The sequence below is a fragment of the Grammomys surdaster genome, unplaced genomic scaffold, assembly GCF_004785775.1.
Source record: "Grammomys surdaster isolate TR1022 unplaced genomic scaffold, NIH_TR_1.0 273, whole genome shotgun sequence".
In the NCBI taxonomy this organism is placed as follows: domain Eukaryota; kingdom Metazoa; phylum Chordata; class Mammalia; order Rodentia; family Muridae; genus Grammomys; species Grammomys surdaster.
The window spans coordinates 351,618-365,213 of NW_021604714.1; the positions used below are offsets into that span (position 1 = coordinate 351,618).

At 41.9% G+C, this 13,596-nt stretch overlaps 1 protein-coding gene across 3 annotated transcripts in view; it reads right to left on the reverse strand.

Annotated features, from left to right (window-relative positions):
* The window catches only part of Septin10 (septin 10), a 77,549-nt gene that overhangs the window by 17,806 nt on the left and 46,147 nt on the right, over positions 1-13,596 (reverse strand). For 2 of the 3 annotated variants that reach the window (XM_028776826.1, XM_028776825.1), the window contains exon 9: positions 12,808-12,995. In XM_028776826.1, coding sequence (XP_028632659.1) covers positions 12,808-12,995 — 188 coding nt within the window. Of the gene's footprint in view, positions 1-10,214; positions 11,066-12,807; positions 12,996-13,596 lie in introns of those variants that run through there. The other variant, XM_028776828.1, reaches the window with a different exon arrangement.

Genomic DNA, 13,596 nt, shown 5'->3' on the forward strand with positions numbered 1-13,596 from the left:
TAAACTATAAACAAGGCCCCAATTCAATGGTTTATTTTGTAAGAGCTGCTTTGGTCATGGAGTTTCTTCATAGCAATGGAACAGAGACTAAGACACCTGCAAATTTCATAATTTCATCTATTTTCACATCTGAATAAAATTTCATTGAAAGCTGGGCATGGTGGCACCTGCCTTTGATTGCAGCACTAAGGAGGCAGAGGCAGGCAGAATCTCTGTGAGTTTGAGGCTAGCCTGGTCTACAAAGCAAGTTCTAGAACAGCCAGGGCTGTTACATAGAGAAACCTTGTCTTGAAAAACAAAAAGCAAACAAAATCCGTCATATATGGACTACCTTTTTATTATCCCTTCATCTGTTGATGGAAATCTAGGTTGGTTCTATTCCCTAACTGCTATGAATAGAGCATCAATAAACATGGATGAAGAAGTATCTCACTTAGGATATAGTCGTTTGGGTATATGCGAATCAATGAGATATCCAGGGCGTGTGAGAGTTACATTTCTAGCTTTCACACTGATTTCCATGAAGGACTTTCTTTCCCTGCAACATAGCCAGATGTGTTGTCATTACAATTGGGGGGGGGGGTGGCTGGGGGTCTTTGTAATCCTTGCTGTCCTGGAACTCACTGTGTACACAAGGCTGGCCTCAAATGCAGAGATCCTCCTGCCTCTGCCTAGAGTGCTGGGATTAAAGATGTGTACCACCTCACCCAGCCTGTAATTACAGTTTTTGATAATAGTCATTCTGAATGGGATGAGATGGAATAGCAAAGTAGTTTAAATGCACATTTACATTTCTAAAGTGTTATTGGCATTAATATTTCTCCGTGAACTCTGTTCCGTTCCAGACCCCATTTCTGATTGTGTTGTTTTTAAGTTTGACGTTTAGTTTTTTGGAGTTCTTTGTCTAGTTGAGATATTAATCAGATGAATGAATGGGGAATGTTTTCTCCCATTCTGTAAGCCATCTCATCACCAGAGAAGTAGTATAGCAGCTTCATGAAGAGGAAGTCCCATTTGTCAACTGTTGGCTGTATTCCCTAGTTAGAAAGCTCTTCCCTATGATTTTATTTTGTAGCATTTCACTTCCTACATAGGTTTATTCTAGGGAATTTTATGTATTTTAAGGCTATTGTGAATGGGACAGTTTCCCTGGTTCCTTTCTGACTGTATTTGTCATGTACATAGAAGGCTACAGTTTTGTGTGTTAACTTCATACCCTGCCATGTTGCTCAAAAAGTTTATCAGATGTGGGCATTTTCTGGTCCAACTTTTAGGGTCTTTTATGTTTAGAATAAAATCATCAACAAATTCCTTTCCCATTTGTATTTCCCGAATCTTTTGTCTGATTGTGCTAGCTAAGACTTCAAGCACCATTTTCTGAACAATAGTGAAAAAAAGGACATCCTTGTCTTTTTCTACTTAGTGGAAATGTGTTGCAAAAATCTTTCTGGAATGAGCACTCCAACACCAAGAGAGTGGAAGAACGGAAATGTCACTGGTAGCCAGGATGCTATGAAAAGGTTTGATGTTGGGTCTGGGTTTTATTCCCATTTTATACTCTAAAACCATGAGGTGAGGCAGGCAAGCAAGCAGATTTTACAGAAGTGGATATGGCAGTTAGGTTGTACATATGGTAACAATGGTTGTCAGGGGCAACAACCCATTGTTTTCAAGTGTTTCCAGGTTACTATAATTTAGGCAACAAGTGAAGTCATGCTTGGCAAATAGGCAGTACTAAGTAAATCACTAAATAAGTCAATATCTAATAATTGGTCTTTTCTACCTTATTCTAATTCAAATGATTTGAGTTTTTCTGTTTACTGTGGTGGTGGTTGAGAAATTTTTTTGCATTGCCTTTACAATGTAGATAGGTCTTCTGTATCCTAGATTCTCCAGGACTTTCATCATGAGTGAATGTCAAAGGCCTTCATTGGGTGATGTGATCATGCTGTATCTGTCTATAAATGTATTTATATGGCAAGTGACACTTACTGATTTACATACTTGGAACTGCCCCATCTCTGGGATGAAACCTACTTGACTGTTGAGCCTTTTGATTATTTCTTTTTAATTATTTTTTGTTTTGAAAAATTGATACATGAGTCCTGTATTAATATACATCATTTCCTCCCCTCAGCCTTCCCCCTCCAACTCCTGTGTGGCCCCACCCTCCAAGCTTATTATTGTTAGGTATATATGTGTTTAGGGTTGGCCATACATGGTTGGATAACCTATCAGAGAAGGCTTATCCTGAAAAAAAAAAAAACCTTATTCTTCCTTCTCTCAACAGTACTGCCTGCCATACCTCCTCATCCAGGGGGGAACCTTGTCAAATTTCTCTCATTACATTAGCTTGCTGACTGATTGTCTTAGTCACTGTTCTATTGCTATAACGAGACACCATGACCACAGCAAATTTTATAAAGGAAAGCATTTAACTGGGGGTTGGCTTAAGGTTTAGAGGTTGAGTCTGTTATCATTATGGTAGGAAACACAGCAGCAGACATGGAAGGCAAGGAAGTCATGTCTGGCCTAGGTAACTACTCAGCGTTGGTGAGTTTATGGCTATTGGAGAAGAATCTACAACCTTTAATTTACTAAACCAGCATAATCCTTAACAACAATCTATAAACATTTGTTCTTATACCCAAGGATAAAAACAAGCCTCACCCCTCATCAATGAAACTTCTCCCTGCAGCAGATGGAGATCAGACCGCTACAGAAAACCACAACCAATCAAAATGCATACTTGTGGAGCCACAGTCCCCAGATGCACTTATAGAACATTCCTGCACCTAGAGCTCCGGGAACACTGTGGAAGAGGGGTCAGAAATGTAACACCCAGAGGAATGGGGAGTTTGCTGTGAGGTTATGTCTCCTAGCAATATCAGAAGGCACACCCACAACGTCTCACCAATATGACTGCCCAAACCTGAGTTGAACAAAGACGACACCAATGCCAAAGTGGAAGGGGAGGGTTCAGGAGGTCTCCACCTACAGGGAAGAACGTGGGCAACTGAGAAGAGCTGGGAGTAGGCGAGCAGTCTTCCCCAGGAAGAGCATGCCGACTGTTCGTCTAACACCAAAGAGTCAGCTATGAAAGCATACATACAAGCAACAGTATGTAGACTGAGCAGGTTACATTTATGAATATGTATGTATGGACATATACATATATGCATTCAATAACAGTGAAAAGAGAAGCCAGGAATTTGAAGGGGGAGGGGTAATCTGAGAGGGTTTGGGAGAAGGAAAGAAAAATGGAAGCTAATTGCCTATTGGTGGTTTCTAGTGAGGGAGAGTCAGTTTTCTTTAGGGATGTGGCTCCCGGTAGGCTGTCTCTGCTTAAGTGGATGGCCCCACACCCATGAGTACATTAGTACCACAAATTAGAAGCTGTGGGGAGGAATTAGGGTGAATATGATCAAAATACATTGTATGAATGCATAAAATTCTCAAAGGAATTAACAAAACATGTAAACAAAAATAGACTGGAGAGAGAGTTCGTAAGATGGAGGCTTCTCTCTAAGGAGTGGTACCTCAAGGAGTCTTGTCCTCTGGCCTCCACACAAAAGTGCAAAACACATACATGTGTGCCTGTACACCCTCTCTCTTCTTCTCCCTCCCCCTCTCATGACCCAGATGGGTCATCTGGTGGCTATGATGGCCACACATGACAAGGGCTCGCTAACTGTATCACAACACAGTTAAAAAAAAATGTGGAAGGAAAAGCAGAAAAATAATAAGGCTTATGGAGGCATAATGCTATATGGTAAACAACTCTTTAGGTGTAGACTTCCACTTGTTTTTAATACATGTAAACAGCCAATTATCCACCTTCATAGCAATGAGGTAAGACTGTTCCCACCATCCCCCACCATTTCTTGCGCACTTTAAAGTCACCCCAGAAGGCCTGGAATCACAGGCTTTGAGGAAAGTATCCATTAAACCCATTGTGTCAAAAACAAACACAAAAGACATGAAAGTAAAATGAAGACTTGTGGGGGCCCGGAGAGATGGCTCAGCAGCTAAGAGCACTGACCACTCTTCCAGGGGTCCTGAGTTCAATTCCCAGCAACCACATGGTGGCTCACAACCATCTGTAATGGGATCTGATTCCCTCTTCTGCTGTGTCTGAAGTCAGCTACAGTGGACTCACACACATAAAATAAATAAATCTTAAACTGGAGACTCAGTGGGAAGGGGCACAGTTAGCAAGATAAGGCAGGGGATGAGTGAGCATGACCAAAGTTTTATTATATACACATAGGAAAGTGTCAAAGAATTAGTTCCCTTCAGGAAATTACATAAACGGAATTACCCACCATGGACCTTTTGTGTCTGGTTTGACTTATAATACTAGGAGGATTTATTCATGTTTTGTCTGTATTATTTTCCATTGTATTAACCACATACCAATTGTGTATACCAGCATCAATCAATTCAATGGTCACTGTAGTTACTTTGAGTTTTGGGCAGATTGTGAAAATATACATACATACATACATACATACATACATACATATATACATACATACACACAGACACACGGTCATACATTTAAACAGGTCCTGGAAAGGAAATATTCTTTTGATTTCTTGAGTACATTTCTAGGACTTTAACTACTGAGAGAAAGGTAGAACAAAGGTCCCCTAAAAACTCCAGAACTCAAGAACATAAGTTACAGGGCCAGGACGAATTGGGGTTGATAAAGAACACGGAACAGGTGTCCAGACATGAGAGGTCTTTGAGAGGGGAAGGCAGAAAGGTCAGATTTGAACCATGATGTAACTCACTTAGCTGCCTTTAAGGATACAAGGAGAGAACAAAAGTCAAGGAATGCAGGGGCCTCTGGAGGCTGGAAAGGCAAGGCAAGGGGCTCTCCCTAAGCTCCCGCAGAGCACAACCCTGCTGACACTGCGCTAGCACAGTGAGATCCACCGTCCACGTCCACCAGAGGAGTTCCAAACCAGTTCAGAGTTCTGTATTCTGTCAAGCTACTGTTGTGATGATTTGCTTACACCCAGAAACAAACCGAAACTACTAAAAAGAAAAAAAGAAACAACCCTACAAAACAAACAAACAAACAAATCACAAAACACCTACAAACACAAAACTTTGGTAGACATAGGTAACTGACAAGCTTTTACTAAATGGTTGACTCATTTTGCACTCCGATCACTGACGGGGTAGTCTAGCCTCGCATTCGCCAGCACCAGGGTTTGCTGTTTATGTTCTCTTGAGTAACTTCTTGGTTTTGCATCATTGGTAACTCAGTCCCAGAGCCAGTGGACATGATGATGCTAGCAGTGGCATTGGTCCAAAAGGACTATTCATGGATTTCAGGCATCTGGTACAAGTAACTGAATAAATGCATACATACAAGAAGTAAAGCAGTAAATCTGAAGTAAGAGTACAGGTGAAAACTGTACTTCAAGAAAGCAGCAAGATAACTGGGATGCTCGAGAAGCTGGCTCCTGCCAGGACTTCCTCTTTGTAAGTCCAGGTGGAGGAGTTAGATGCCAAAGGCGAGGGGTGCAGCCTTCCATTCAGTTGATAGGCCTGGGTTATGTGAGCCTTAGTTCACTGTACACACCCTTTCTCATAGTGTTGGCTACTTCTTGGCTCCACTTGACACAGGCTGGAGTTCACTGAGAGAAGAGAACCTCAACTGAGAAAATATCTCCGTACGATCTGCCTTCAGACAAGCCTGTGGGGTCTTTTCTCGATTGACAGGTTGATGAGAGAGGGCCCCAACCCATAGTGGGTGGTGCTACCCATAGGCAGGTACCCTTGGATGGCATAAGAAAGCAGGCTATGAACATAGTTGAGCAAGTGTCTTTGTGAGATGTTGGAGTATCTTTTGGGTATATGCCCAGGAGAGGTATAGCTGGGTCTTGGGGCAAAACTATTCCCAGTTTTCTGAGAAACCACAAAATTGATTTCCAAAGCAGTTGTACAAGTCTGCACTCCCACCAGCAATGGAGAAGTGTGCCCCTTGCTCCACATCCTCCCAGACATGTGTTATAGCTTGAAATTTTGATCTTAGCCATTCTGATAGGTGTAAGACGGAACCTCAGAGTGGTTTTGATTTGCATTTCCCTGATGACTAAGGACTCTGAACATTTCTTTAAATGCTTCTTAGTCATTCAAGAGTCCTCTGTTGAGAATTCTGTTTAGCTCTGTACCCCATTTTTAATTGGGTTATTTGGGTTGTTGGTGTCTAACTTCTTGAGATCCAGGATCTCACAAAAATACTTCTTCAACTATGTTCATAGCAGCTTTATTCATAAAAGCCAGAAACTGGAAACAACCTAGATGACCCTCAACTGAAGAATGGATAAAGAAAATGTGGTACATCTACACAGTGGAACATTACTCAGCTGTTAAAAACCAAGACAACATGAATTTTGCAGGCAAATGGATGGAACTTGAAAATATCACCCTGAATGAAGTAACCAAGTCCCAAAAGGACATGCACGGTATGTTCTCACATATAAGTGGATGTTAGCCATAAAATACAGGTACCATGTTACACTCTACAGACCCAAAGAAGCTAAACAAGAAGGCAGGCCCAAGTGAGGAAGCTTGAATCTCACTTAGAAGGAGGAATAAAGTAGTCATAAGAGGCAGATGGAGGGAGGGAACTGGGAGGGGAGTGGGGAGGGGAATGGGGGATTTCAGATCAGTTGTGGAGGACAGGAGAAATGGCTAGATGGCCATGAAAATGAATGGCAATCTGCAACTGACAGGGGTGGAAGCATCTCCTGGATGAGACAGATACCTGGGATAAGGGAGGCACCCAAGAATCAATGGGAGTAACCTTAGCTGTGACTCACAACACTGGGGATATGGAACCTGAAGAGGCCACCTCCTGGATCCAGACAGGAACCCTAGTGGAGCAATAGAGACACCAACCCACCCACAAAACTTTCAACTCCAAATTTATCCTGTCTACAAGAAACGCAGGCAGAGGGGAGGGAGCAGAGACTGAGGGAATGGCCAACCAATAAATGGCCCAACTTGAGACTGATCCCATGGACAAGCACCAACCCCTGACACGATTAATGATACTCTATTATGCTTTCAGACAGGAGCATGTTGTCCTCTGAGAGGCTCCACTCAGCAGCTGATTCAGACACCCACAGCCAAACAGTGGATGGAGCTTGGGGACTCTTATGGAAGAATAGGAGGAAGGATTGTGGGTCCTGAAGGGGATAGGAACTCCATAAGAAGACCAACAGAGTCAACTAACCTGAACCCTAGGGGTTCCCAGAATCTGAACCACCAACAAAAGAACATACAGGGACTGGAAAAAGGCCCCCTGTACATATGTAGCTGATGTACAGCTTGATTTTCATGTGAGTCCTAAGCCTGTCTGTGGATTATGTTCTACTAGCTGGGCTGCCTTGTCTGGCCTCAGTGGGAGAGGAAGGGCCAAGATAGGGGGGAAACCCAGTGATGTTCCCACCCTCCCAGAGAAGAAGGGGGGAGTGAAAGGGGAAGGACTGTGGGAGGGGATAACCAGGAAGGGGGCCTTCCTGTTTTCTTGTTTGTAAGAAGGATATTAAAATCTTCCAATATAACCTACAATTCAATATGTATCTCCCAAATACTGGATAACACAAGAAAACCTGAAAGAAGAACAAGAAAAAGCTAATACAGTGTACCACAAAAGACCCTGACTAGTCAAAGCCATCTTGAGCACAAACAACAAAACTGAGTCATCACAAATATTCATCTCAAAAACTTCAGAACAAACAAGGGCAAAAATAAACAAACAAACAAAAAAGAAATCAGCGGAGCAGAATAAAGAAGCCAGAAATTATTCAGGTATCATTACAGATAACTTTTCCCCAAAAGCAGAATATCCACTGGAAAAGGAACTGTCTCTTCCAAAAAAAAAAAAAAATGTTCAGGGGTAGGTACAGGGTACAGGGTACAGGGTATGATAAGGTGCTTGTAACCAGGCCACTAGGCCTGACCACCACGCTAAAAGGACAACTGACTCCCATGAGCTGTCTCTCCCCTCCATATCTATTGTGGCGCATGCCCAACCACCCCTCACACAGATGAGTCAACTTCCCCCCAAATAATTCTGGGAAAACTGGACATCCACATGAAGAAACTAGGCCCCAGCATTCACTCTATATATACTGATGCAGAGGATTAAAATGGATTAAAACTTTCCTTGTGAGCTCTACCTTGTACTCTCACTTGCTCAGTTAAATCCCCCTTGTCCTTATCTTGAGAAAACAGACACTTACAAAGTAGCTGCTTTAACTTTATCAGTTTCCCTTCTGCAAGGAATGCTACCGAGAACCCTGTCATGGCCCACAGGCACGTAGGCAGATCAAATGCACAAGAGCAGCACTGCTGCTGAGCCTATGAAACTGTAACAACTGAGGGCTGGCCTGACTAATCAGGGTGCGAGGACGCAAGGTCTGCCCGTGGAGGAAACCTGACAGCTCTGGGAAGTGCTTTCTTTCTTGCCCATTTACTTCCTATAATAATAAGGGGTAGGAGAGGGACCTCAAAAAATGGAAAAAGACTTAAGCTAAAACCAAGAAACCACTTGAAGAAGTTATATGGGAATCAATTCAGGGCAGGCAAGGGGAGCGGAGATAAGACAGGAAAAGCAGAGGCAACCAAAGAACACATGGGACTGTGCCAGACACAAACGCTCAACAGAGCACAGGAGACAGACGTAAGACAACTATTCAACAGAGAGAGCCGTCTGCTCATTCAAAAATGGATTATTTACCAGAGGCCTAAACAGATAAACAACAATCTCCAATGATAAGACGGGCAAACAAAACAAATACACAGACCTCAAAAGCAATGTAATGACCAGTACACATGTAAATTGTTTCACAATCACAAGCTCTCATCCAGTTAGAACAGTGATCATTAAAAAGAAATGCTAGTGAGGACATTGGTAGTTTACAGTAATTGTTAATATTCTGTCTAAATTCCACCTCCACAGTTACCTAGCAACAGCCAGGTGTGCTCCTCCCCACAGTTACCTAGCAACAGCCAGATAGGCCTAGCCCACTATAAAAGGGGCTGCTTGCCCCTTCTCTCTCTCTTGCTCTCTTGCCTCCAGCTTCTCTCTGTCCCCTCGACCACCTCCCTTCCCTTCCCCCTCTCTCCACGTGGTCATGGACGGCCTCTACTTCTCTTCTGCTCTTCCTTCTCCTCCTCTTTTCTCTCCTCCTCCTCCTCTTCCTCTTCCTCCTCCTCTTCATCTACCCCACCCACTCTCTCTGCCTCTACTACCCTCCTGGCTCCCCTCCCCATGCCCTGAATAAACTCTATTCTATGCTATACCCGTGTGTGACTGGTCCCTCAGGGGGAAGGGATGCCTCTGCATGGGCCCGCTGAGACATCCCCTCCCCCATACCTCTCCACACACCCACGGAACATACTCTCTTTATCTCTTTATAAACACATCAATAATAAAGAATAATAAATGTTAGTGAGGATGTCCAGAAAGAGTAACTTCCATATACTACTGCTAAAAAATATAAACGAGTATTACCATTATGGAAACAATTTCCCAAAAATTAATAGGGATAGAACTATATAATAATCTGGTAGTTCTAGTACTAGGAATACAGCCAGTAGAAATGAACTCAGTACATCAGAGAGACATCTGCAGTCCCTTGTTTAATGCAGCAGTATTTACAGCACCCTAGCTATGGCATTAGCCTAGCAGCCCAGCAGCATAAACAGAAAGGACAAAGCAGTGCAGATACATACACAATGGAGCGCTATTCAGTCCTAAGACAGAAATCTTATCATCTGCACTCCCAAGGAGGAACAAGAGGGCATTATAAGTCAAACACAGAAAGACAAATTCCACAAGTGGAGGCTAAAAAAACCTTGGTCTCAGAAGAGTAAGAAAAGAACAGTAATTAGTAAGGGCTGGGAAGGATATAGGGGAGGTGGGGAAGCAACATATAGGTGCAGGGATAAAAATTTTCTAATATTCTACAACACAGTACAGTAACTATGGCTGATAAAGAAATCCACTTTAATAGTAGAATGACTCTGAACGTTCTCGTTAGTTGGTGACTATACCAATTACCCTGATTTGATCATCACACGTTATAGAAAATCATGAAATATCACATTCTACTGCATTAAAGGATAAATTATGTGTCAATGAAAAACAAAAATTGAAGCAACTTAAACACATTTTAGGAAATACATAGATTGGTCAAGAGTATCAATTTTATTCAGAATACAGAATATTCAAATACAAAAGAATGAAAACATATATACCTATAACCATTAGAAAAGATAAAAAATTAAAATGCTCTAGGACTACTAAGGCACTGAATGCTAATATCTCCTGAAATACAAAGTATCAAGTTTTTAATACATTTAAGATTCTGATGTTCTCATAAAATTTTCAGCTTTATTTTTTTCAACTTTCCTAGTCCTTAAAAGGCAAAAAATTTTAAAAATACATATGATTTCTTAAGAAAAATAATATCATAACCAAGCTTCAGATATATGTTTTAATTTCTAAACATATTTTGCTATATCACAGCAATACACAACAAGGCACATTGAATCATAAAAAGTTACATAGTTTAAAGTTAACTTTGACTCTGTAATACATTCTGAAGTATATGCCTCCAGTGTTTTCTGTTTAGTATACAGCAAAAAACTAGGTTCACGCAAGAATAAAACGGCAATCAGATATTCATAATCTGAAGGAGTTCTGTAGTGTTGCAATGGTGATAAACCTTTGCTACTTAGAGTAACACTCAGCAGAATAACATCCGGCAGCAGGAAAGCAGATCAAGATCGACAGCAAACTAGGAACTGACAGATTCCTAACCACAGTGTATGTGTGAGAAATATGCACCTTGGCTTACGGATCAGCCTTGTACGTGAAACTATTTTTCTACAAGTATGAATAATGTTAGTCCTTTGCTAGATAATAGCTGAGTTACTGATAAGGCAAAAAGAGCAAAGCCTCAATTCATACAAATGACCTTTGACTGTGATGACCGTCTGTGCTCTGGAACTCTTGTGTTATATAAAATTGGAGCTGGAAAGAGAAAAATCTTTTGAATGGAACAATAAAAAATTAGGAAGCGAAAATTATCAAAAGCATTACTTTCACAAAGCTTTTTTTTTTTTTTTTTCTGAGACAGGGTTTCTCTGTGTAGCCCTGGCTGTCCTGGAACTCACTCTGTAGACCAGGCTGGCCTCGAACTCAGAAATCCGCCTGCCTCTGCCTCCCAAGTGCTGGGATTAAAGGCGTGCGCCACCACTGCCCGGCCACAAAGCTTTTATAGAAAGAGCAAATAGACAGCACATACAGAACATTTAGCTAGGGGACTTTGAAAAAGAAAAACAGTTATCAAGCCCCACTGTCTGGAGGATGAGTCCTGAGCTCTTAAAGATCTCTGGACTGGGCTGGGGATGGAATGCTGCTCAGCTGGTAAAGCGAGAATAAAGCCCTGGGTTAGACTCTTTGGCATAATAAATGTGTAGACGCTAGCCACCCTAGAATACATTATTCCATGTCTTAAAAACAAACAAAACCAAGCCATGGGTTATAACTCGGCAATAAGAATGCCGCCTGCCAGATGGGAAGCTGGAGGCCCAATCCCAAGCATTAGCATACACAGGGAGAAAGAAAAAGAATCTAAAGTTTGTCTGACTTTGTAAACACTAGCGAGGCTCTCAAGGAGAGTGGAATGACAACTGAAATGAGGAGATATACATGGGAAACTGGGGATCTTATTCTGTCACACTAGACCACAATCAAGAAGCTAAAAAGCTCATCTTTTTAATTCAGAGCATGGTAAAACTAGTAATAAATTCTATTCATAATTTGCATCCTGAAATCCAAAACTTCAATCAAAATACATCTATTATACATTCATTCTTTCAACAAATAATTACACAAAATGTAGGCACTGAGTTCCCTGAAGCAGGAGCTTGTTCTGTGAGGAACACAGAGGTCTCGGCCCTCCTGTGACAGAGGGCCTTGTAACAGAACAAGGCATGACAGGTTTCTTGACAGCAAAAACAGTAAAATGGACACAGGAAACTTTAAAATAGGAGGAATAAAATGAGGGACACAAAGTACTGAATGAAATTATCATAAAGGAAAGTAAACTTATTTTCAAAAGCTGGTAACTTGTAACACAGATCCCAAACCCATGAGTTTGAGATTACCGTTCAACTGCTCCTCATCCCCGAGGAGGGACCCTGCTGTGGCCCTCTCTACTTTCCTCTCATTCCTTACATCCATCACTGAGTTCACCAGCTCTGACTTCAAAGCACAGGAGATCCAGCTGATACCGAATTCCCTTATTAAAATAACAAATTCTCACAAATCGATGATGAGTAGAATTATTTTTAAATGAGTCTAAGAATTAAAGTTTCATCAATACGGTACTTAATCCTGAGATTCTCCATCAGTATGCAGTTTCCATGGAGACGTAAATATAAAATAACTCGTGGTACTAGTGAGCACCAACGGCAGGACTATGGAGGGACAGTAGCGACTCCACCTGCCCTGCCCCACCTAACACTTCTGTGCTGTGAAGCGCGCTAATCTGTGCTTCCCTTGGTTTGGTAAGCACTGAAGCCCTCAGACAAGGCAGGCGCTGCACTAGCTGCTGAGAGGACAGTGGGACCAAGGAGGAGTCTGCTCGGAAGCCGCTGCAGTGTTGGTAGCAGGAGGCAGACAGTGTGGAAGCAGGTAAGGAAGAGCAAACAGGGCAAGGAGACAAATGGTGAGGGTCAAGAACAGGGGCAGGAGAGCAGGACTCTTACTTCTTTCGGTCTTTGTCCTTCCTAAGGCTGCTACCTGACGTCAAAAATGACTGGTTCGGGAAAAGCTCGCAGGTAGCTCTCTTCTTCGCGAAAGCAATTGACTCTTCCTCCAGCATTCTTCTCTTGTCTTCAAGTTTCATTCTCTCTTCCTGATGAATTCTTTTGAGGTGCTCAAATTTGGCCTGAAGCTGTGAAACAAACGTACAATTCCCATAACTGACACTATGTGGCAGCACACACACGCGAGACAACACTCTCCCACCCCATCCGACTCATTTATGCTACTGGCCACTCTTCCTGGGAAAAGCCTCCCACGGCCTTGGGAAGTTTCATTTTAAGAGAGTTCCTTTATGTGATTGAGCCAAATACATAAACAGATTTAGGCACAAAACTTTTGACTGTCTGCTAATATTTTTATATTCTTGGCTTATATTTTATCTATAAAGTTTATTTAATGAAGATTCTTGCCGGGCAGTGGTGGCGCACACCTTTAATCCCAGCACTTGGGAGGCAGAGGCAGGTGGATTTCTGAGTTCGAGGCCAGCCTGGTCTACAGAGTGAGTTCCAGGACAGCCAGGGCTACACAGAGAAACCCTGTCTCGAAAAACCAAAAAAAAAAAAAAAAAGATTCTCAAATTCATGCTCAATAAAAATAAGGGACACAAAAGTACAGAAGAAAATTACCAAGAACAATAACAACAAAAAACTATTTTCCAAATAAAGATGACATGTATTAGAAAATAAAAAAAGAAAGAGAGAAGGAAAGAAAGAAAGAAAGAAAGAAAGAAA